The sequence below is a fragment of the Trematomus bernacchii genome, unplaced genomic scaffold (assembly GCF_902827165.1).
Source record: "Trematomus bernacchii unplaced genomic scaffold, fTreBer1.1, whole genome shotgun sequence".
Taxonomy (NCBI): Eukaryota; Metazoa; Chordata; class Actinopteri; order Perciformes; family Nototheniidae; genus Trematomus; species Trematomus bernacchii.
In genome coordinates, this window is record NW_022987720.1 from 14062514 (window position 1) to 14088375 (window position 25862).

At 39.4% G+C, this 25862-nt stretch overlaps 1 protein-coding gene and 1 long non-coding RNA gene across 2 annotated transcripts; one reads left to right on the top strand and one right to left on the bottom strand.

Annotated features, from left to right (window-relative positions):
* Window positions 1-814: 814 nt before the first annotated feature.
* On the bottom strand, window positions 815-25593 carry LOC117493292 (alpha-2,8-sialyltransferase 8F-like). The gene is made up of 7 exons (XM_034143779.1): window positions 25251-25593; window positions 6795-6869; window positions 6536-6610; window positions 5931-6075; window positions 3899-4011; window positions 3702-3794; window positions 815-3610 (listed from the first exon to the last, which is right to left on the bottom strand). The coding sequence occupies exons 1-7, from the start codon at window positions 25349-25351 to the stop codon at window positions 3133-3135; spliced, it is 1080 nt and encodes a 359-aa protein (XP_033999670.1). The 5' UTR covers window positions 25352-25593; the 3' UTR covers window positions 815-3132.
* LOC117493293 lies at window positions 15445-20449 on the top strand. Its single transcript, XR_004556955.1, has 4 exons — window positions 15445-15927; window positions 17308-17359; window positions 17873-18013; window positions 18672-20449. It is a non-coding gene; the product is annotated as an uncharacterized LOC117493293 (long non-coding RNA).
* Window positions 25594-25862: the final 269 nt, after the last annotated feature.

Genomic DNA, 25862 nt, shown 5'->3' on the forward strand with positions numbered 1-25862 from the left:
AGTCTTCCGTCCACACGCAACAGGCAGTTTGCTTCTTTTTCCATCTTTTTTTAATTTACGTTTCCAGTTAGTTGGAATAGCTGAAAGCAGCTGGTTAAAATGAAGGAAATCACATATCTGACCATACATACAGCAAAAACACTGATATAACATTAAATTACCTGTGCTATCTAGTAAATCATTCATAAAAATAATTCCTTTTCTCAGGAGACTTTCCCATAATAGTGGTTTCCCATCTATTAAAACTTCTGAGTTAAACCATATTAATTGATTTAGGATTTCTTCTGGTGTATCTGGGGGGTAATACTGGAAACTCAACCAAGCCTTCAATGCATCTTTAACAAATGGTGAGATTTCTACTAATATTTCAATCAGGAGAGACTTTGTTTTGTTTAAAGAACATTTATTGATACATGTCATGTGATAAATGTTAAGTCTTTGGCGATTAGACCACGATCCTGAAATCGTATATCTAAAGGGGGAAATGCAGCCGTGAGCATATAGGTAACCCCCCGGGGTCTAGACACTGGTGGTGATGCTGAAGATCTGGATTTGATGAGGAGATGGGATGAAGAGGAGGTGTGATGAGGTCTTTGGATTAGCTCTCCTGGCACTGGATATGAGGAAAGGAGGTGGATGGGGAGGAGGCGGGCGGCAGCATGAACACCTGAAATCACAGCTGACTGCAGGAGAGAGGTGAACCATTTTAAAGTTTGGCTGCAGCACGGTGATTGGCTGCTGGAGAATTAGGTGAAATGTAATAGGTGAAATGAGCTGATTATAAGCAGCTGCGGAGTGAGTGTATATATACCCAGTCTTCCTGAAAGAACTTGCGCTGAGCTTCATTTCTTTGAATAAACATTCAAAGTGGTGAGATTTTAATTGGAAAAAAGGAAACAGTTTACAGTCAAAATATAAATGCCGAAAATAAGTTCTGACTTGTTCTCCAAAGACTATTATGGTAAATCTTATTAATCCAAGATGCTTTTAAGGATGAATTCATTGCTGCCAATTTTTTTAAGTTTAGTCCACCATTTTCAAGTGTATTATATATGTATTGCCTTTTAATCTTGTCAGGCTTATTATTCCAAATAAACTTAAACATTCGTTGTTCAAAGCTTTTAAAAAAGGACGCCTCTGGGGAGGGAAGTGCAATTAAGAGATAAACAAACTGGGGAATCACAAGAGCATTAATTAATGTAACCTTTCCCTGTAATGAGAGAGTTTTCCCTTTCCAAGGTTGTATTATTTTCTCAGTTTTCTGCATTTTTCGCTCAAAATGTACCTTAAGATCTTTTTGATTTTCTGGAATATGGATTCCCAGAACATCCACTGAACCATTACACCATTTGACTGCAGCTGAGCATTGTAGCTCGAAATATGTGCCTCTTAATGTTCCTATTCCCATAATACAGCATTTATCAAAATTAGGCCTTAGCCAGCTAATTTTGAAAAGTTATTTAAATCAGCTATGAGGGCATCTAATGAAGTTTTTTTTAGGCTGTAGAAAGAAAGTTATCTGCATATAATGTTACTTTTGTTTCAATACCATTTGATCTTAAGCCTGTTCTACATGAATTGTTTCTAATTCTGATAGCAAGAATTTCAATGCATAATAGAAACAGATATGGAGACAGTGGACACCCTTGACGTATGCCTCTGGACAGGCTGAAGCTTTTTGATAAATATCCATTATTAACTATTTCACTGGTAGGTTGGTTATATAAAACCTTCACCCACGGTATAATGGTTTCCCCAAAATTAAAGAATTGGAGGGATTTTTGAATGAAATCACATCTTACTGTATCAAAGGCTTTTTCAAAGTCAGCAATAAATAAAAGCCCTGGTTTTCCAACCTCTTCGTGATTATCTATCATATCAAGAAGATGGTGAATATTATCTCCAATAAAACGCCTTTTATAAAACCTGTTTGATCATGTTTTATTATATTCCCAATTACTATTTTGATTCTCGGTGCAATACTTTTGGACAGAATGCGGGTATCGCAACAAAGTAGTATCAGTGGTCTCCAATGCTTCATATAAACAGGATTCTTGTAATGCCCCTCTGGGTCTTGCTTCAGTAACAATATGATGATGCCCTCTTTCTGTGTGTCTGATCATATTCCTTGTGTAAAGGAGTAGTTAAAAGATGCCAATAGAGGTTTTCTAATTTCTGTGTTTTATAAACTTCAACAGGCATACCGTCAATCCCTGGTGATTTACCAGGAGCGAAGGAATTAATAGCATCCAGTAACTCTTCTTCTAAAATGTTTCCTTCACAACTTAGTTGCTGATCTACTGACAGTATCTGATCATAATTATTTTGAAAAAATAACTCAATATTGGATCCTACAGGAGACTCTGGAGCCAGAGCATAATAGGTTTTAAAATAATCCACCTCTTCGGCTAATATTTCCTGTGGAGATGTAAGTAAAGTACCATTTGGAGTATACAAGCTCATAATGTTTTTTTTGGCAGAATTTCTTTGGTTGAGTGTTAAAAAATGAGCCGTGCACTTTTCCCCTTTTTCCATCCATGTGGCACGGGATCTATAAATTATACCATTTACACGCAGAGTATACATTTTCCAATTCTAGTTGTTTATTTTTTATCAAATAAGTTGTTTCTATGCATAACAATTGCTTTTCATCCAACGTTTTAGTCAATTCATTCCCCTCCTCTATTAGACTCTTCTCCTTTATCAAATATTGTTTTTGTTTCCATGACCCCATCTTAACAGCGTGTCCTCTAAAAACACACTTAAAGGCTTCCCAGATGTTGTGAGGGTCCGATGAATTAGTATTAATTTGAAAAAAATCTTTGATTAGTTATTTCGTTTTTTCAATAAAATCCGTATAATTTAAAAGTGATAGGTTGCATTTCTAATACCCCCGATCATAATTATTTATCAAATGTATTAATTGGTGTAAGTGACAATATATTCTATTGCACTTTCTGGTTTAGCCCTCTGCTCAGAGGGTCTAGGTCTAGGAGCTGATATGGGGGGCGAGTGAGTGGATTGGATTGAAAAGGCATAGTTTAGAGACAAATTCTGAAATCAACCCTCAGTCCACCAGGAAATGTCCCGATTCTCCAGATGCCCAGTCTCCTCTATCTCTGGACCTGGGAACTAATTTTTACCCGGTCGACAGTTCCCCAGATGAAGCCTGAGCACACCTTGACTGTGCAGCCGCAACAAGAGGTCAAACTCATCAGGCATGAAGTGGACAGCCCATATAGCTTTTTTATCATCATAGTAGTGGTTATTCACCGCATTGAGTTCAAATGGATGATTACTGAAGGGCCAGAAACCGTACAGATGCACGTTGGCACAGTGTTCCAGCGCTATGTTAACCATCACTAAGCCGGTGCTGAGTAGGCCTCTGCGTAGGCCTCTGGAGCGCCAGAAGAGGGCCAGACTCCGGAAGTAATCAGGGTTGAAGAACATGGGCTGAATGGGACTTTCAAAGTCCCTAATGCTGTATACTGCCCTCAGGCACACCAGAGTGGTGTGTGCATAGGAGAAGGGGGAAAGAACCATCATGGATTTGTCGTAGCTCTGTAGACTCTCCACAAATGGACGGCGTGGCCCCATTAGTCCTCCATACCTGAAAATAAAAAGACACAAATGTCAAGCAGTCAAGCAACAACACCAAGGGAACACTCTATTGGTGCAGTGAGACTCATTTATTTACTCACTCATTCAGCAAAATGCTTGGGTTGGCTGTCACAAGGTCAGTCTTGGTGCCCACATGTTTCTCATAGCCTTTTCCCAAAGAAGGTAGGTTGCACCTGAAAAGGCATAACAGACGAGTCAGAAATTATTATTTGGAATTATTCTGTTGATTTATGTCGCAATCAGCCTTTCAGTCCTCTGATCTTGACAGCTTTCTCACCTGATAACAAATTGAGCCGAATCAATCATCTCTCCACAGCTGCTGTTTGTCAGAATCCCTGAGTTCCCAACAACAGCACACGTGTCCCATTTTTTCTTTGGAAATGGATTCTCCTGGAAATAAAACCAATGAAAAAATGTATTACAGAACAATAACATGCATATGATTATATCATGTTTGTGAATGAGTAAGAGCCATGGGGATCTTTGTCTGGATCTTGTTCAAATCCCTTACAACAGTACCAACATGTGTTAACATGTGTGTGAGTATTTATTTAATGTACAATTGAGGTGTTTGAGTTGTGTTATTGATTTCCTACATTCTTTTACGATTTTAAACGTACTGAAACAGCGCACAATTCTCAAAAATGACTGACTATTGTGTATCTGAGATCAAAATAAGAGAGTTTGAAGCTACGGTTTGAGCTAGGGCGCAGGTAGTAGGGGGTTTGGACGTGTGGAAGGGGCCCCAACTTTACGCCCCTTGGCCGGATTTGGCATCTCAGCTGATCTCACACAGTGAAATGTAGCCTCTGTATTTAAACCATCCCAGTATCAGGAGCAGTGGGCTGTTTCCTGGAACCTGAAACCTGAAACGTACCCCTCGATTCCACCGGGTCCGTCTGCGTCGCGTCACGGCTGCGCCGCGGTTTTGGTCCGGCCTCCCCCGGCGTCATACCCTACCGGGCGCGTTTCAGGAGCATTTCAGAAGTGGAGCGTCTTGCGTGCCGGCTCGCAGTTTTTGTTGATTTGGGCATATTTCCTGGACAGGCTACTTTGTACAGACAAAGTTAATAATAACTGTAATATTCCAGTTATAAACGACATGAATCAAAGATGTGTTGCTGTATTTTAGTGGTAAAAAAATACATTCATCATCATAATTATTCTATATATATAATTTACACAGTGCCTGTAAACCGGAGGAGAACGCTGGCATTTCTCCTCCTACTTGAAAGACTACGGAGGGATAGGGTCTGCAAAATTTGTTTATTTTGGGGATTGACTGGATGCTCTGACCGGTCCACTTCCTGCCCGGCGCCTCTGCAATGCCTCGCGTCGCGTCGAAAATAGACTTGCATCCTATTTTGAGCGGAGCCCAGCGCTGAGATGCTTCTGGGACGCTTCTGAGCCGCTTCTGCCCATTCACTTTGAATGGGGTGACGTCACGCTTTGCCGAACTGCATTGTGGGAGCGTCGCTTCGCTTTGCTCGCGTTGCTCGCTTCAAAGGTTGAGCAATGTTAAACTTTTGAAGCTTCGACGGAAGCGTCAGCCAATCAAATCATATGCCAGTACAAGCTCTAGCCAATCAAACCGCGTGCTTGTGTGTCTGGGGCGGGAGATTCATGTGATTGGTTGTTGGTCGAGCTTCAGACAGGCCCGCCGGCAAGCTTCAACGCACGCCACGTGTGGACGCTGCATAACGCGATCTTTGGAACGCCGCGGCGCAGCTGTAACGCGGCCGTAACGCGATGCAGACGGACCCGGTGGAATCTAGGGCTTACTCTGGATCTGTGACTGTTTTTTTTTCTGAACTATTCCGGTTAGTCCTGACAAAGTTGTTGTCTCCATGGATCAGACAGTTGATATCAAAATAAATGCAAACTTTGTAAACTGGTGCTCTTTTTTCTGGTGTGAAGCCAGTTACAAATTTGAGAATGAATGAAAATCAAAAACCGAGTCAGTACCAATTTTCTAAAAACTAGAACTATTTCACATTTACAAATGTGCAAATATATCATTAAAAGCAGGTCATGCTGTATATTGAAATAAGATTGTAGTGTTTTTTTAGCATTGGTCAGATTAAGAGGTCCTCACTTCAAATCTCAGTTTTTTTATAGAAAATCATAATTCTGTGTGTGTGCGTGAGTGTGTGTGTGTTTTTGAAAAGGGTGGTCATCGGTGGTCGTTTGTATCAACCAGTCACCATGTAACTAAACACATCATTTATAATCTCTGAGCCATTTAAGGAACAATAAAGACAACAAGCAGAAGATGCTGTGATACTATCCATGAATGAAAAACGACATACCTTTATGAAGGTGCTGAAAATTCCTGGAGTCACCTTGAGGCTCTTCTTGTTTTCCGCAGCGTACACAATATTTGATTCCACTGGAGTGTTGGCCTGGGTAATGATGGCCCTGTCAAATCCCTGGCACTGACTTCTCAGCTGAGAGCTGTGGTAACACAAGGACTTTGTTAAAAACATCCAAGTCAGGAGTTTTGTTGAACAGAAAGCTTTATAAGTTGCCAAACACAGTAAGTGGCAATTAGTTCAGATTATATTTAAAACGTATCTTCTTTCTTATAAGGATTTTAATTCCATAATCATCAAGGTGAGTTAAAGTTATCTTCAGGTGAAGTTGCTCTGTTTTACCAAACTCTCTGACTCGTGCTATACATTTTTAAGATTTTTGATTACATAAGAAAACCAATGGATTCAGATGCAAATTGTTGAATGATGTGGCACTCCTGGGCGTTGCTTCATGGATCGTTTCTTTTAACTACTTTTAAAACCAACTCACTGAATAGTCCCAAACTGTGGCAATGTTTAGCATTTATACTCTTCCGCTGAGAAACAACAAATCTTTGCCTGCATGGACTATTAATTACAATTCTGTAAACAAATACAATTACCTGAGGTTTCTGTAATTGTGTTCTTGCTTCTTCCAAGTTTTTGAGTAGCGTTCTCTTACTTTTTCAATGATCGCCCTGTCACACACACACACACACACACACACACACACACACACACACACACACACACACACACACACACACACACACACACACACACACAAAGTCAGGTGTGTGACCCCTCGTAATAACTAGATCTGATGAAGGCATTAACAGAAAGGTCCCTTCAAGGAGAAGCATGGACAGTGTTTGCTCTCACCTGCATCCTTTGCAAAGGTCAGAGGGCCAAGGGGGGATTTTCTTGGGTGAAGGTGGTCCACTTGGTACAAGATGGCTGTGCAGCAAACAAGAGAGAAACAGCACAGCACATTCATGTATACATAGTGCACACCAAAAGGAAAATGAGCTCTATGATGACAGGTGTGGTTTACCTAAAACTACAAAAAAAACATAAACTAAACTCATTTTAAATCAAAGAGAAAGCAATCCAACAAAAAATAAAGACTGAGAATAACAACTGATTGACATTGGAGTGATTGAATGTTGTCTTGCACTAAAAAAACTAAACGACTGTGTCATTTAATCAAAGTACATTTTTAAATGGTCTAATTAGAGATCGTGGTTTCTTTTTTGAGCATGATTTTTCACTTCAAAGAATGTCACATGACCACATGATGTGGACAAAGCAAGGTCATTGCAAGATTAACCCACTACCCACTACACCGCGCTGTCCGTGAGAAGGTCCGATCCAGGAACACTTAAATAAGGTAAGGATTTGAAATGGTGTTGTTTTAAAGGTGAATTAGTTTTTTTCAGTGTACATTTAGTGTCAAGATAGTTAACTAATTTACCGCCTGTCTTAGTATTTGGCTATGTGTAAGCAAAGTTTAGCCGCGTGTTAGGTACTTTTTTAAGGCTTGCTTAACCAGATCATTTTTATAAATGTATCATGCAAAGGGCTAACTTTGTTGTTTCTGTTTGACTAGTGAAACGTTGACATTTTTGCATATGTAATGTTGGCTTCACATAAGGTCTTTGTATAGGGCTATTGGTTAGCAAGTTTAGCCACGTGTTAGCTAGTTTTTAAAGCTAGTTCAACCAGGTTATAAATGTCTCATACAAGGGGCAAACTTGTTTGAGTTTGACAAGTGAAATGTTTAAACTGATATACAGTCTATATATATATATCTGTTGAGGAGAAAACCTTTAGGAACGCGCCCATTTATCAAGGCCAGGGCTAGTGTCCTCCGACAGTGAATCTTAACCTAATAATCCCAATGGCAGTTTTAACATTTTGGAGATGGCTACAAATATGTGTATAAATGCTTTACTTGTGGTTAGTAAAGAACTTCAATTTAAGTTTTTTAATGAGATTTGACTGAGATAATTGTTTGTGAAGATATTCTTTGTACTACATCAGGCATTGGTGACATCAGAATAACGTTCTAATTCATTTCTTGTTTATCAGGATTCGCAGAAGGATACATCTGACACACAGTGGCGGAGCCAGGACATTTTCAGTGGGGTGGCCAGGATGGAACCAGTGATCATTTTGGGGTGGCATTGAAATCACTATTATATGAACATAAAAAGACATCTCATTAGAAAATAAGGGGTTATTTAAGGCACCTACAACACACCTCTACATTATTTGGGATTAAGCTAGTGGTGGAATAGATCAAATAATATCCAGTATATCTAACTATTTTTTTCTTATTCCCGCAGGCAAAGTATCAACGAAGCTTATTATTATACAAATGTAGTACAATATACAGACTGTTTAGCTTATGGTGATCAGCAGCCCAATGAGCTCATTCTCTCAGTGTATCATCAGGAATACAGAGACACACACACATAATTTAAATAAGAGTTTTTAAATAAAATTATTGGTTAAGAATAAACATCTTAAAGTGGACCTATCATGCTATATTTGAATAATATAGTGTAGGACCATACCTATATAAGGCATATTTATACTTTATTTTTTCAAAATACCAAACAGATCATGCATTTTAGCCATGCCTCATTTTGCTCAATTTGACACTGACGATTCAGTGAGAACAGCACCATTTACTGGCCTGGCATATGTACTACAGGGTCTCCAGCGCTTTCGAACGGCAATGGCCGTGGCTGTCTCCTCCTGATTGGTGGAGTTGGCCCAATAGCCGTAGCGCCACTGTCCTGACGTCAGGACAGTGTTCAAATCTGGATCAGTTTTTATCAGATCCGTTGCAGCCCCTTTTTTAGAGATTTGGGTATGGAGGAAAATAGAGAGGGTTGTGTTTTCTGACACTTGGTGAGTTCCCTGGAACACCGGGGACACATATTCATGTATAAAAGACGTACACAAGTGCATTTTGCACAGAGGTGGGGACTCGAGTCACATGACTTGACTCGAGTCAGACTCGAGTCGCATATTTTTTGACTTGAGACTTGCTTGACTAACATTGATAAAAGACTTGACTTGACTTTGACTTGGTATTCATGACTTGAGACTTGACTTAAGCTTGAGACAGATGACTTGATAGGACTTGACTGTTTAAAATTAAATATTTGCGTTTGTTTTTGTAGTGAGATATTACGTATAGTTTTTTCGAAAAACGTGATTGGGTGATTATAGTTGCCAAACCTGGCAACCCACTAGACGGCAGGTGTGTCAGTTAACATGGCAGCGGCTAGCGTTACTCCAAAAATAGTGAAGTTTGGATTCAAGGATTATGTTGTCGATGACGCTAATAAGAAGAGAACAGCGGTATGCAGGGTCTGCAGCATAAAGATCAGTGACAGGACCACCACAACATCCAACTTCATTCGTCACTACAAAAAAACCCACAGAGTAAGGTGCGTGAATGTGTTGTGTTAGCTAGGAAGCTAACGTTAATTTTAAGCTACGTTCGACTTGGTTTCAAATCAATTAAGCATTGCAAAGAGAAGACAAAACGGTAAATGAACACTAGAACCGCCAAGGGATTCATTTTGACTAACCCTGATACTGACGGGCTGTCAGGAGAGGGAGAGAGAGAGAGAGAGAGAGAGAGGGAGAGAGGGAGAGAGAGGAAAAGAGATGCCTCGTTTATTTCCCCTGTGTTATTATCAGAAGTTACTGTAAACTTTTGAATAATGTAGTTCATCTACTTTTAGTAGTTTGTTTAAATGTTTTAATTATGTTGTTTTTGTTTGTAGAAGTGCATCATTCCTTGATTTATTGTAAAATGAATCTGAACTTTTTGATCTGTTATGATGATAAACTGAAGCAATTTCTAAATTAACCCAATTAAGTGAGTTTTAAATCGTCCGACTTAGTTTATAAGGAAATTATGAAGAGGAACAAATTAAATGATTTGAAAATGATATCTATGTAGGTGCTGATGCTGTTGGCGGTTCTAGTGTTAACAGACATTTAAATTAAATATGTGTAATGGCAAATGCCATATATGATTTTCTTACCTGGAATTCTGCCTTTTTGAACAGACTTTTTGACTGAGTCCTAGCTTTATTGTCTGCAGTTCTAGGGTTAATATTAATCTAATATGATTGTCATCGGTCTAAATTCGATTTCAAATGATTAACTGTGTATGTAATGAAGATCATAGTGTGGGTTAAATCCATTTTCATAACCACTGTCTTTTAACTGATTTAAATGCGGAAACTGGGCTTATTCATCAGAATTTTGTATGACTTGACTTGACTTGCTTGACCTGAGCAATGACTTGACTTGACTTGCTTGACTCTCACCACAGTGACTTGGGACTTGCTAGATACTTGTAGGTCAAGACTTGAGACTTGCTCATGACTTGCACATGTAGGACTTACTCCCACCTCTGATTTTGCATTATAGGTCCCCTTTAAAGTAAATAACAATAAACAATAGCCCTTAACCCTGTAAGGCCCCCGGTTGTAATTTTACAACATTACTTTAAGCTATCCAAAAAAGTCAGTAAATGTTTTTGTTTTTTTAAAAGACTACATTTACATAGTCAAAAGGTCCTTTTGTTCAGCCTCACAATGCTATTGGGTAGTAAATGTGTTTATAGGTCCTGCCCTCTGGCCATACACTCACACAATCAGGGGCGCCGCCAGGGATTTTGGGCCCCATGAAAAGATATCACATTGGGCCGGGCCCGGCGCCACGAGGGGGCAAAAGGGGGCATTGCCCCCTCAGTTGTCTTATTTGCCCCCTCACTTTGAGCATCATTCATCCATCGAAAAGTTAAATAAATGTCACAATTATTAAATAACTTTAAATAATTATTTTCCCCAACACACGATACTATGTCTAGATCAGATATGTGGGCAGGCAGTCAAGCAACGTGTACAAAAGCCTCAACCCCAAGTGAGCTTGTAGTCTTAATTAATGTTAGCGTGTGCTTAGTTGTAAACACAGTCGGATGGGTGACCAAAACGTCCCCGTTTTCCGGGCAAAGTCCCCTTTTTCGGTGGCCGGTACCCGGTTGAAACTCCCGAAAATGTTCCCGTTTTTGGATGTGCGTTAAAAAACATAGCAATGTGAAATAAAATGTTGCATGTCAGTAAAAACAGAGTAACAATAGGTGCGTTCACACCGGAGTACTTTGGTGTACTTTTCCCACAATAGTTCATCAGAACTACGATATATTTGCGTTCACACCAAAAAGCCCCAGGAACTAAAGTAGCTCAAATGAGTTCGTCCGACCCGCTTTTCAGTCCCTGCTAGAGAGCAGGGACTGTCGTGGGAGAAAATAGTTTGTACGTCTGATTGGCTGTGCGGAATGCAAACCACGCCCGTTTGACTCTGAATTTTTTTTTGGAAGCGGCCATTGTATTTGCTCGCTTCGGCCAGCGCACCCGAAGAGATTACTTTTGTGAAAGCAGTTATTATAGCAACACTAAATAAATCATCGGAGCGGTGGAGTGATGAGGATGTGTCGGCGCTTCTCGGCGCTTTACTCGGAGGACGCGAAGCGCCGCATTCAGAAGCTTCTACTGAATGCAGTTTCCGTCGCTCAGCAAATTAGCAGACCTGTCATGTCGGGACGACTACGAAGGTAAAATAAAATACATGCACTGCACTGTTTTAATCTGCACAATACTGGTCTTAGATGTACTTTTATTTGCTCAGTAGATCGAGCTAGCCATGCTAGAACTTGCTATCATAGGTCCAAGCTGGCTAACAACATCTAGCTAGCTAGCTATTCTCAGCCGTGCCCGCTATGAACACGTTTTGACTTGTGAATAAGTGTGCAATGTTCTGTAATTTGCTTCACTAACTCATGGCACTAATCGTGTGTTTCAGGCGAGGTGTTTCTCTCAGGATTAGAAACTAGTTTTCCCCTCCGGGATAAAACGATAATATAACGTTAGCAATTAGCATGCTAGCTGGACATAATGCTACCTCTGTATTGTTACCTCTAACAATACATTGTAGTTGCTATAATTTCAAGTAATTTGCAACATTCATTCTACATGTTAATGGTAAAAGCTTAAACAGTTGATTACCTGCATGCCACAAAGACTGATGTTCTAATATTTTTGCACATTTAAGTAGAAATGTAATTGAAATTCTATTTACTGCCTAAACATTGTTCCTTGTCATAGTATTATCCTAAATAGTTTGACCTTGTTTCCTCAGAAGGCTTCTCAGACTACATGGAGGATCCCTCAGAGAAACACAGTTTCCACGTTCAGCTCCACACCCTGTGCCCGGTCAGCGGACACCATCAGGACTACTATCTGATCACAGAGGATCCCATCCTGACCGCTGCTGCCATACTGCAGCAAACAGGAGGGAACGGAGGTGAAAACACACTTTATACATTTAGATATGTGGAGCACAAAGAAAAGCATTGCTAAAAAACATTTAGCAGCTAAACTGTGGATAACAAGTAAACCACATTGGTTTGTTATTCAATATTCAAAAGCTTTTTGAATCATTACATATCACTTGTTAGACGCTTTTATCCAAAGCTTACATACTCAATACTGTGGGCAATCCCCACAGGAGCACTTTGGGGTGAAGTGTCTCAGGGACACAACGACATGCTGACTGCAGTGGGGTTTGAACCTGTGCTCCCCTGATCCGAACACCAATGCACTTATCCACTGCGCCACACGCCTCCCTATCATGTCCTGAGAGCCCTCCATCCCCCAATTGCTAGTGCCTTCACCATTTAAAATGTTAATAGTCAAATCAAAGGTGTTCCCCGTGTTCCTCCTGTTGTGTGCCTGCAGAGACAGACTCAGAGGTGGAGATCGCCCACAGTGATGACTCTGACGTGGGGGGGCTCTCTGTTATGGGCTGCTCCCCTTCCGGTATTTGGACAATGTTGTCTCGTTGTTGCGATTAAACTGATCTTGTATCTTGCATATTTCACCTTAGGAAAGTGGGCGCGCGATGACAGCTTCCTTGACACCATCATGGCGATGGACCGCCGTGCCATGGTCAGCAAGGAGAATGAGGACCTGCGTGCCAAGGAGATGCACGACGAACGGCTGCTGCATTCACACAAGGCCCAGGAATCGAGGTGGAGCAACAAAATACCTTTCAGGCTGGGCTTCTGGCAGTGCTAAGCGAGCTGATTAAATCCAACAGGCCTTCAATACAAAAATTAAGAAAAACTTGTCGTTGATAAACTGTACAATGACTTGTTGGGAGGCGTGTGGTGCAGTGGTCTGGTGCGTTGGTGTTCGGATCAGGGGAGCACAGGTTCAAACCCCACTGCAGTCAGGATGTCGTTGCGTCCCTGGGCAAGACACTTCACCCCAAATTGCCTACACCTGGGACAGTTAATTTTGTATTATTGTGATTATATATATATATATATATGCCACTGTTATTAATACTGACACCTAACTTTGCACTAAGGTGTGTCTGCTGCTGAGCCTACCTATTGTTATTATATATATATATATTGCCACTGTTATTATATTGTGTTGATACTACTGACACTTATTGATCTGCTGCTGATAAATAAAAGAGAACCTACATGCACGGCACTAGCATCATGACTGTCTTTGTTTAAACCAGCAGCAGTGCACAGACTAACCTCTGTGTGTGTAACGTAGTTCTTCAGGTGTGTATGCTTAACATGTATGTATTTATCACAGTAAAGATGGTATACAACAGTTTTTAACCTCATCCCATTGTCTTTAACACACATTTAACATAATAATATACTCATTAATATACAAATATACAGTATGAGTACTGTTTTGATACTGACATTTAATCTTTGCACTAAGGTGTGTCTGCACTATTGTAATTGTGTCTGTTGACTGGTAAATAAAAGAGAACCAAATGCACTACAAAAGATCAGCTTTATTGTCAATTTACAATTTCCATGCTGTTCAGATGCCTCTCCCCCAACGTTGCTTCCAGGCGAATACAGTGGAGTTGAAAAGAGCCCTTGGACATTCGGAAATCTTTGATCCACTGCACGTTGGCACCACCTCCCACCAAGCCGATGTTCTATTGTTCACCCAGAGAGAGCGCGGGACACGACGCGTTCCGTAGTATTCGCATATCTGGAAACACATACAAAGACACAAATTAGCCCTACATAACTCCATAAATCCAACATTAGATAGTATTAATGTAATTTAATGAACGTACCATTGCTGTTCTTTGGGCGTGATAACGATCATCATGCTCAGCTCTCCTACGGCGAAACATGTCCATAGCGTGTGCTTTTCGTGGTCCAATCCTTTTATTAAGGCTTCTAATGGCGCATTTCCACTACAGCGCGGAGCACGGTTTAAGAGGGTTGTGACGTCAGCGGCCCGTCTTTGGTTGCGTTTCCACTTGGCCTAGTACCGGCCGGCGGGTCCTAATTCACAGTTTTCCTGGCCTCATAAAATCGCGGGTCTAGGGCCAGAGACAACGAGGCTGAGTCGGGCTGAGTATGCTAAACTAGAGAGAGCATCGCTGGCAAAGGGGCTACAACTACAACAAGATGGACATATTTGACCGTGATTTAATTGTAATACACGTTTCAAAATGATGCCGAAGTAACAACATACTGATACCGGTTAGTAAAAACCATGAATTAATGCTTTGTCAAGTCTGCAGACAGACGGCAGGGGAAAAACCTTTTAAAATGCTTGTTTTCTAAATGGAGATTGGCTAAGCTAACGCAATATATGCTCCGACCGTCCACACTCACAACAACGGCCTATACAGACATAAATAAAGCAGCGACTGTATTCACCATGACACAGGCAGTCTGTGGTTTGTACTTGTTTAACTTTTGTCTAGTTTCTGAACATATATGAGGAGCTGTGAGCTCTGAGTGCTAACAGCTAACGGCTGTGTTGTTTTTCTGGGGATCTCTGAAGATCACGTCACGGCTCCGCCTACACTGCGTTACTATAGATACTACCCCAGTTCCTAAACTGTAATGGAAATGCGCGATAAAGTGAGCCAGTCCTAACGAGGCCCAGCCATACCGAGCGGGGCCGAGCGAGGCTGTGTAGTGGAAACGCGCCATTAACCGCCTTCGCCTCCGACTCAGCATTTCTATTGCATTTGAATGGTCTATTTGTATTTGTGGTTATTGGCTTAAATAACTCAGTTACGAAGCTGTATAACACGACCACCAAAACGTCAACTCCATACCGTGCCTGAGGTCGGAAGGTAAACAGAAGCGGAATTTTTTTTTCTTCTTCTTCTCTCGGTTTTTTGGCGAATTGCAACTTTAAGGTGCATACCGCCACCTACTGTACTCGCCGTGAAGTTGTTTGCGGCCTGCCAGTAAACCCAAAGCAGAAGAAGAAGAAGTGACGTCAGCGGCTCATTTGCCTAATCCACCCCCAGGAACTCATTTTGGTGTGAACGCGATCTGCTTTAGTTCATCAGAACTAAAGAGCTCTCATGAACTAAAGTTCTCATGAACTATCACTCAAAAAACTAAATCATTGGCTTTGTAGATATCACAATAATAAAAAGCTATATTACCTTAATAAAATCTCTAAATATCACCAAAGTAATTGTTTGAGTCGGACATACCAAAATAAATGCTTACAAATCCAACAGTTAATTTTGTCTTAAATTATTACTATCATTTAAGTTGATGACACGAAAATAAATGAGTATTTGACTAACAAATTATATTTTTAAGATATCCTTAATATCTTTGGCAAATTTCAGTCAAAATATTTGAGAATTGGCTAATTATACTGATCAGTTTCAGGAACAGCAATTATTACTCATTCCAAATCAATATTCTTCATCTTTAACAACAACTTAAGAAATTGAGTAAATTACACTAAAATGTCATGAGTGGACCCCATTAACAATCGCGCGCAAATGCAGTGTGCTCATGGGAAATCTACTTTTCTATCTGCGCCACATGTGGCAACCGCAACAAGCAAGGAAACACCACGACGAGAACCACCAGGAAAACTCCCTGCAAATCCTGGTAAGTAGCCAGCTAGCAAAAGTTAATGAAATATTGACCCTGACTTTGTGCATATACAACTTTATGGTGTGTAATTATCTAAATACTGTCACACTTGCAGCCATGCTGTCATAGGTCTAGCTAGTTCTCTGTCCGCTTCTACACACGCATGGTGGACACAGTCAACCAGGTGAAGTGAAGCTAACGTTTTACTCAAGTAAAAAGTAGAAACATTAGCACCTGCTTTGTCCGCAGTTGTTGTCTTAAGTACCTAATCAACCAGCTGTCTGTATGTAGCATAGTTAGCTGTTTGTTTTAAGCCCCTTTTACACTGTTATTCAGAAATGCTGTAGTAAAGAAGATCCGCCATTACGTCGACTTTTTAATACTTAACCAGACAATGCCAGCATAATGCTGCCCCAGTGTGTGATATTAGACAGCATGCCGGCCTGACGTGTAACACAACAGCGCCGGCGAATATGTGTGTCTGCATGTCCCGCCATGCCGGAATAACGGAGCAACAGTCTCGCCTTGAACAGGCTGTGAAGGGGGCTTTGCCGCCACACCCGGTTACTAAGCAACGCTTATCGTTTAGGTATCCCTGATAAGGAGGCAGTCATATCATTAACTAAAACTAGCTAGATCTGATCGATATGGACATAAACACGAGTGAAGTATAATCGGGAGAGTGATCAGGTTCTGCAAACTGAGACACGCAGCTCTGCATGATCACCTGCAGCTCTGCCGCTGTGAGGGGACCGGTGAGCAGAGCACACGCTTCAAGTTAGACCTAACACATTTAGCAATCTTATCTACCTCTGGAAGTAACCGAACTAGTTATAAATATGTTTATTCTTTACTTTTGGGTCACTCATTACTGGATTAGCGAGCTGCATGAGACTAAACTGACGGGCTGTCAGGAGAGGGAGAGAGGAAAAGAGAGCACCCTGTTTATTTCTCCCGTGTTATTATCCAAAGTTACTGTACATTTTTGAATAATGTAGTTAATCTACTATTAGTTGTTTGTGTAAATGTATTACTTATATTGTTGATTTTTGTAGAAGCGCCGATAAAAGTATGGATAATACAAAGATAAATGCACCTTGTTTGTGTAAGGTGGCTATTAGTTTATTTGGGTGATTACTGTATCGTGCGAGTGATTTCAGATAACGTCTGCCTACTGCATCCGCGGCCCAGCAGCTGTTACTAGTCTTGCCTATATGCTTATGAAACTGTTTCATCTTTATTATAATAAGGCATTGCATTTTCTTAAGAGGAGTGGCCTACCTGCCCAACTTATGTGTTGTCATATTTATGAGGGAACACTTGATGATGGCTAGAGCAAGTAAAGTTGAATTATTTTGTGAAGCATGTTAAATATTTTCAATATTTGTTTCACAGCACCGACTGCGCTAACGGAGAGAAGTTGAACGAAGATAACAAAACAGAGGAGGTAAATTTCATTATTTTATTAAACACTGAAACAACGGTGCCAACATATTAGTTTGCTTTATACAAGTTTAAGAAATCGGTGAATAAGCTAAATGAGTTGCACCTTGATTTCGACCATGTTTGAGTGCAAAGGCCAGGAAGCACTTGTTAGAAACATAAACAGTGACTATATACAAATATCTAGGACTTGATAATACAAACTGTTACTAATTATTATTATTATTATTATTATATACTACTCCTGCAATTGAGGATCCTGGCTCTGAACACTGCAACTGCAATCGTTTTTATTGACTGTTTTCCAAATGTTTGTGCAATTACGGTAGATGTTCCATTAACTATAGTTTGGAGTAGATGTAATTATTAGCATCAATGAGTAAATATAATTGGGTGTCATTTTTAAAGCTCTGTATGATAAAACATATTAGTCCAAAAAGTATGTAGGTAAATGGAAGTAGCATTAAACCAGTCTGTTCGCTCCATGTGATAACACTATTTATCCTCACTTTTTTAGGTTGCAGCTTATGGGATGGCAATGTAAGCTCTGCACATGTGTGGCTTCAGCGAAAGGGTCACTTCTCAAGCACTATCGATTGAAGCACGGTACCTTTGGAATCTGGGAGAAGATGCGAGTGCCTTGATCAAGGACTTTGAGGTTAGTACTATGGCTGAAATGATTCCTCAAGTAACTCGATTACTAAAAATTATCGGGCAGTGGGACAGACATACACGCACTCAGTCAAGCAGACAGACAGCGTGGCACAGAGGTAAGACCGAGGCCGATACAGATGTGCAGTGATCAGTTACAATTATAGTACCCTTATATGTGTAGCCCAGAAGACGTATACCTTTTTTTTTTGAGTTCTTTGAAATAAAAAAACAATAATTATTAGTTTTTGCATTTCAGAAAATGGGTTCTTTAAAACTTAATGCACTAAATGAGTCTAGTTTTGACATATTATTGTATGCAATTTAAACAATAACAATGTGGATTTTTGTTGTTGTTCATTTTGAGAGGCCGGTCTTATTTTCTCTTTTCTATATTTACTATTGCTCTTTTAATAAAGCAAAATAATGTATTATCCGATTAATGAATTCATCGTTAGAATACTCTATAGCTGCAGCCCTAGTTAGTACAATAGTTTTCAGGATTTTTAACAGTGTTAGTTTTGAAGTTTTAAATAATGTAATCATGGATGACTGTGATGACCATGAACATACATAGAGTGAGCAGTGAGGAATTGCTCTTTGTGTGTCTTGTAACATGCAGGCTGAAAGTAAGCACTAACCAGTTATCTTTTCAATGTCTGCAGGATGCTGCTGATGCACCTGTCAGTGTACAAGAGGAGTTGGCAGAGGAGGTGATGAAGATGTACCTGCTGCAGAACCAAGATGGGTCAGTCGATGAACCTACTGATGTAGGGATTGTGATTGAGGGCATCCCTGTCCTCGGAAGTCTTAGGGATCTTAGCAGAGCCTGCTGCTATCTGTTGGGACTAACCTATGCCTTGGATCTGAGATACCCCAAGAATCTCAAATATAGTTTTGAGGTATTCCAAAAACTACTGTTGGAGCTGGATCCTGGCAACCTTTCAACCAAGGTTCAGAGACTGAAAAATTGCCTGCATATGTAGTTGCCGACTACTGTTCAACAAGATGCTAAAAGGTACGAGTTGAGAGTTCCATTGATTGAATTGCATTTTGGACTGGTATTGTTGTAAAGTGTCACTGTTCTTGGTGCATTTCAGTCATATGCAGAGTTCAGTTCAGCCCGTTGCTCCCATAGCTCAATGGAAATGTTCACATGCTCATTGGCAAAAATATACCTGGTTGAAAGTTAAGCTAGATAAAATGCCTAAAAGTTTTATTGCTAAATAATCAAATTTGAGATTTCCATTGATGCTAAGATGTCTCTGCTGCAATTGGTCTTGTTGCATGTTACCCGTGTTTAAAAGGACCGCTTAGTTATATGCAGAGCTCAATTCAGCTCATCGTTTTTATAGCTTGGCCATTGTTACCAGGGCTCTCCCTTCTTAGTCGATTAGTTGACTTTATTTGTGGTTTTGGTCCATGAAGATTTCTTTAGTCAATTAGTAATATTTTAATGTATTTTTTTTCATGGTGAATGACTTATTTGTAAGAAACGTATATCTATGAGTGGCCGTTAGGGACATTATTCAGAAATACCATTCACATACACATGTGAAGCACTCTCATACACACAACTGAAACCAAAATCATTTACAAACATATGTAAAAATCTCTCATATACACATGTGAAACGCTCTCACACACATATGAAACAATCTCTTATACACAAATGAAACGCTATCATATACACATGAAATGCGATTTCAGTATGTTGTGTGAGAGGGATTTCAGTTGAAACGAAAGGCATCTCAGTTGATAAAGGAAGTCGATTTCAGAAAAGCAAACGCAATATTATGTCCGTTTGCGATTGCTCCATCATGTCTGCTCAGCAGCATGCACAAAGCTTAACTGAGGCAGCAGCGTTGTTAAATAATATCCTGGCCTCAGCGGGGTGCACAGTCTCTCCTAAGGGGAGCTGTAGTGGGCCATTGCCTGCCGCGGGACGGGAAGAGGGACGATACATGGTGTTGAGGCCAGGATATTATTTAACAACGCTGCTGCCTCAGCTTTGTGCATGCTGCTGAGCAGACATGATGGAACAATCGCAAACGGACATAATATTGTGTTCGCTTTTTTAAAATTTGCGCTTCTTCGCTGTTTTTTTTTAAACGACTTCCATTTCAACTGAAATCCCTCTCACACAACATATCGAAATCGCATTTCATGTGTATATGATAATGTCCCTAACGGACCCTCATAGATATCTCTGGTAAACACAAGGATTTAAAGTGGTGTTTTTGTGTGATTCTTTGTGAAGAATATGTTGATTTAATCGATTAGTCATCAAATGTGTACGAGTGTTAGTCGACTAAAAATGTATTTTGTCAAGAACAGCCCCTAATTGTTACAAATGTAATATGCAAACTAAACCAGGTTGAGACTTAATGTGATGTGTTATACTGGTCAAATTTGAACAATAAATATGTAATTAAAATGTCAATGTGTACAATTGCTCTTTTGGTTTTATTAGATGTATTGACCTCAGGTAAAGCACTCCTGGAGTAAAGGGTAAATACAGTTAAAAAAATAAGTAAATGTAACACATATATTTATATAATTAATAGTCCAGTTTTAATTAAATGTAGTTAAAAACATCGAGTAAATTTCACACATTTGTTTTGTTAAATAATAGTCTCCTTTTCAGTTACATCTACCTAGCATTTAAGTGATATCTACTAAAAAGAAATAGTGGTTTTGGCTTAGGGTTACTATTGCATTGACTTAGGATTTTAATTATATTTACTCAATTGTATATGTTATGGTACTAAATGTAGTTATTTAGACCCACTTGATTTTTTTACTTACATTTACTCAATTCATAAGGTAAATTTAAATGATTTCACAGCTTTAAGATTGACTCAATATTTTTAAGTGTAAAAATGTTTCACCAATTAAATTGAGTACATCATCGTTTTAGTTTTTTGAGTGTACTGTGGGAAAAGTACTTGGTGTGAACGCCCCTAATGTTGTGCCTGTTTGTAGCGTTAGCGTATTTCTTCTTCGACCTCTACTTCTTCTTCTTCTACCTCTACTTCCTCTTCTTCTACCTCTACTTCTTCTTCTTCTTCCTCTACTTCTTCTTCTTCTACCTCTACTTCTTCTTCTTCTACTTCTTCTCCTTCTTCTTCGGCCGTGTCTCAATTCAGGGGTTTCATCCTTCGAAGGGTGCATTCGTAGACCGCATACGTCACTTCCGCCGAAAGAAGGCTGTCCCAATTTAAAAAAAAGACGAGACTCCTTCGAATGTGGCCCACAAATGCAGCCTACTTTTCCCCAATTTGAAGGATACATCTGATGTACACTCCGCGGCCTACCATATCCCAGGGTGCAATGCACGCAGGGAAGAGTGAGTTTTTTTCAAATGAAATGGCTTCTGGTCTCCCCAGCAGAGTGGATTTAAAAGCAACAGCAAGCGGAGGAATCACTAATAAATGTGAGTATTGGGTTTTAACTTACTTTAAATTAACTAACGTCACACACGTCAAACCCAAGGGGCATTAAAACGTACATTTTCGTTAAATAATACGGATAAATATGTGACGCTAACTATCTAGCTGGACGTACTGCACTGTTGTTTACACTTATTTTTAATTCAATTCAGAAGTTTACTAAAGTCATACAGAGATCTTGGCTCTGTTATAGATAAGTTATACTTTATATTACATAAATAGACCAAAGTGACATTTAGACCGGTATAGCCTACAGTACGGTGGGATTTATAAAAGGCTACCCTGACGTGTAGCTGCTGTTTGCTTTATTTATTTCTCTGACATGTAGCAATGTTTTACTGTTTATTAAACTTTGGGACAACATTACAACCTTTGTGTTCAGCTCATGCTGCTTTGAGGTAGGGCTAAAAGAAAAGCCTATTTTAAATATTTCCACCAGATTTGATCATCTTTTATAAGGTTAAAGTTTATTTAATTTATCCTAATCCCATAATAATAAGACAATCAAAAATAGACAGCAGCCTTTTGCTTGATGTTAGTTTGTGCCGTGCTGTCAAAGGGATGCACGTGTGACTGTCTTCATCTCTTTAGTTTTTTAAAAACCAGAATAGTACATAATTTTAAATGATCCTTTAGGGATTGTTTGTCTGAAATGCTTAGAGTTACATTTTGCAATAATACTTCTACAACCCTGTGTTTAATATGATTAATTCACTTTTTTATTTTTCTCTTGTTTTTCTCTGTAATTAGTAAAATTCTGGAGAAATGGATCTGCTGGAGAAGGACCCCTGATCTGAAAAGTGCACAGCGGATCATCAGGACAGAGCTGCCATCCACCTGGACCCCGTGGTGCTGGAGAAGGACCCCTAACCCCAGCGGATCATCAGGACAGAGCTGCCATCCACCTGGACCCCCCGTGGTGCTGAAGAAAGCAAAACGGCGATCAGGAACATCCTCCACCCAGACCTCTGCTTACTGCCGTCCTACAGACTTGTGTCTTAGTTTCAGAATATGATTTTGCATGTGTCCTTTCTTTTAATAGATATGTAACGATTACAGCTTGAGTCTGTCTGATTCCCCAAACAACTGCTTCTATATACTTGCTGCACATATAATACAAATAAACAACTGCATAAACACACTTTTGCTGATATTTGTTTTACTGCTGATGTTAAATAACATGATTGATTTCCTCTGTCTCAATGATGAAAGTTATAATAATAGAAGACATGAAGCTGCAGAGAGAGGATGGATATATTCTTACCTCTACTTTGTGATAAGATGAAAATACAATATTAAATTGTAATTGTTAAACACATTGTTTATTTCATTTACTGAGGTTTTAACCATTATTTCCAACATGTACACATAAGCAGTGGAATAATAGGATATCTCTAGGTCATTAAACTGTCTTCAGTTTAATTTTATTAATACAAAAAAAAGGTCATAGAAAATGTTTAATTGTGTATTTCAGCAGAGCGGGGGGGTCACGGTGCTGCTGGACCTGGAGGTGCTGACCTGGGGTCAGTGGGACATCATCTGGGCAGGTTTAGGGGAAGAAGGAGAATATAAACTGTTATGATCACAGCTATTAAGATTAGAAGACTAATATTGTTAAGAATCAATCTATACAACATGCTTTTGTTCATTTAAAAAACATATTGTTTTATTAGTACAGAAAAATTAAGACTTATTTTAAATATGAAATAATATGATTAAATTACATCAGCTATATATAATTTACTTGTTAACTTACTAATGTAACATTACTGGGGGCTAAAGGAACAGCTTCATCTTATTTACCTGGCCATGGTCCTCTTTAATTCATCGCCGACGGTGATCTCCAAAAAATGTAAAAGTAGTAAAGTTTCTGGATCCTTTTCAGCTGAGTTAGCTTGTAAGCTAATTTGCTAGCAGGCTGCTGGAGCAACGCAACCGAACAGCGCGTATCACGTGACATAAATACGAAGCGCTCCGTAGGCTAGACCAGTGGTTCTCAACTGGTCAGGCCTCGGGACCCACTTTTTACTTGGTCAATACATCGCGACCCAACATTTTGAAGCACTCAAATCTATTCAACAAAATATCGTGCTGTAATATATACGCTTTTGAGCATACAATATTAATAAAAGTGAAGTACAGTGCATATATCCCTTATATCCCTTCACAGAACTAAAGTATGCTTTTAAAAAAGGTTTAATGTGATGATGGAATCAAAGCTGAACTATATAAAAAGGCACACATGCTGAAACCCAACCCCAGCAGGGGGGTCTGGGGGATTCTCCCCCAGGAGATTTTTAGAAATACTAACATAAACTACGCATTCTGGTACACTCTGAGAAGAAAATCGGGCCTTCAAAATAAAAGTTTGAGTTTTTCCCCAAAAAAAAAAAAAAAAAAAATTCAAATTTTTTTTTCAACTTTTTTTTCTTCACTCACACATCCGCGACCCACTCGAAACGGGTCCGCGACCCACTTTTGGGTCGCGACCCACCAGTTGAGAACCACTGGGCTAGACCGTCTCATTTCGTAGGCCGCTCGGTCCAGCCTACCCGGTCTACGTGGGCTGGGTCCTCCGTGGACCGCGTAGGCTGCGTACTCCGAAGGGTGCAGCCCCTGAATTGAGACACGGCCTTCGTCTTCTACCTCTACTTCTTCTTCTTCTACCTCTACTTCTTCTTCTTCTTCCATACCTCTACTTCTTCTTCCTCTACTTCTTCTCCTTCTTCTTCTTGTTCTACTTCTAATTCAATGATCCTCTCCTGCCACCACAGCACATTGGACTCATCGTTGAAGGTGTGGAAGTGTTCAATAAGATGCCATCAGTTGCACATGCATGTGCCATGTTATTGGGCTTCATCTTTGCTCTAAACTTGAGCTATCCCAGTGAGCTCAAATACACCTTTGATGCACTGCAGAAAACGTTCATGGCGATTGAACCAAAGAAAATGACACGCAGAGTTTGCAGTCTGAGTGTCAAGCTTTAAGTATTGGATACATGAAAGACTTTTGAATACAGCATGTTTTTTGTTCTAACGCTTGTATTCAAATACAGTGTAATGCAAGGGTTCTTTGTTTAATGTAAAGTTCCAGAGGATGCGTAGTCAGCAAAAGAAAATAACTGCATTAATTTTATTTTTAAAATGTTGGGAGTTTTTTGGGAGGTGTTTTTTATAATAAAACATAATTGTTATCGTTTATTTAGCAGGGATAATGCACTGTAATGAACACTTAAAACATTAAAATGTGTCAAGCGTAACAGTGCCAGATTTAGCTTTGAGCTCATTTCCATCCGCAGTCCCTCAATAGGTGATGCATATTTTAAAGACACCTCAATAAATGTTAAGGTCTTTTGAAGAGAATATTCCTGTCTTTAACTGAGTGTAACGAAGCGTTTTAAGTTTAAAAGTCAAGATTCTTCTTTGATATAGTAGTAAATGTAATTTATTTACGGTAAAAAAAAATGATGTTCATTATAAAACGTTTTTGCTTTTAACTAAATAAATTATATTAATGTATAATTAAAAACTTTACTTTGATCTAATAATAAACATGAACTCAGTCCAAAAGAAGAAATGTAGGTATAACAAAGTAACACATGTTGTCTTCAGAATGAATAATCTTATTACTTTGTGTGAATGTACATTTCTGTCTTAGACATAATCAATATATTTTACTTACCTTAACTTACATGTTTGAGGTTCCACCAAATCAGAACACTTAACAACTAAAACAAATTATGCCTTGTGAGGAACATATACCAGGTTGTTGGAACAAGTATGACACGCTTACCTGTTGTCCACAATGATCCAGAAAGCAGTTGTCAGCAGGCTCCCCAAACAGAGGACAGTGATCACCAAAGAGATAGATAACTTCTCATGGTGTCGCTTCATCCTGATCTCTTTCTGCAAGTCCTCTGTCTTCACTGCACTTTATCTGTGTCTTTCCGCTTCTGTTTGCGTCAGAGTCAGATGGGTATAAGAACTAATATCCTTGTTTGTTGAACTTCTACTTTAGTCTTCGTCATGTGTCTTTGGTCCACCCATTTTCTATATGTCCCTCCCTCCTTCTACATTTTTTTTTAACACAATGCAATACAATGAATCGTAAGGTGACAGTAGCAATAAAGAGGCTTGTTAAGTTAACCCAGAGGAACAAATTGTCCTTTGTACTTTTTTAGTTATACTTTGAAGATTTAGATCAATTATAGAAAAAGATAATCAACAAAAACAAAATCAAACAAAACTGATTGAACCCTAGAATATGAATAGTGTGACGTCTTGGCAGCAGTTGGAAGTTCCTGTTCTATTGATGAGTAAGTTCCCCCTTACTTTGCCATTGACAATCATAAAGTATATGAATAGGCTATGAGATTATTATATGCATAATGATTAATCATTTATT

Bases quoted from the DNA above. Each gene is read 5' to 3' on its own strand.
- LOC117493292 (XM_034143779.1), bottom strand. From the start codon at position 25,351: ATGAAGCGACACCATGAGAAGTTATCTATCTCTTTGGTGATCACTGTC. The intron at 6,076-6,535 runs GTAATTGTATTT...GTGTTACCACAG, and splicing joins CACAATTACAGAAACCTCAG to CTCTCAGCTGAGAAGTCAGT. The intron at 3,795-3,898 runs GTGAGAAAGCTG...ATGCCTTTTCAG, and splicing joins TCGGCTCAATTTGTTATCAG to GTGCAACCTACCTTCTTTGG.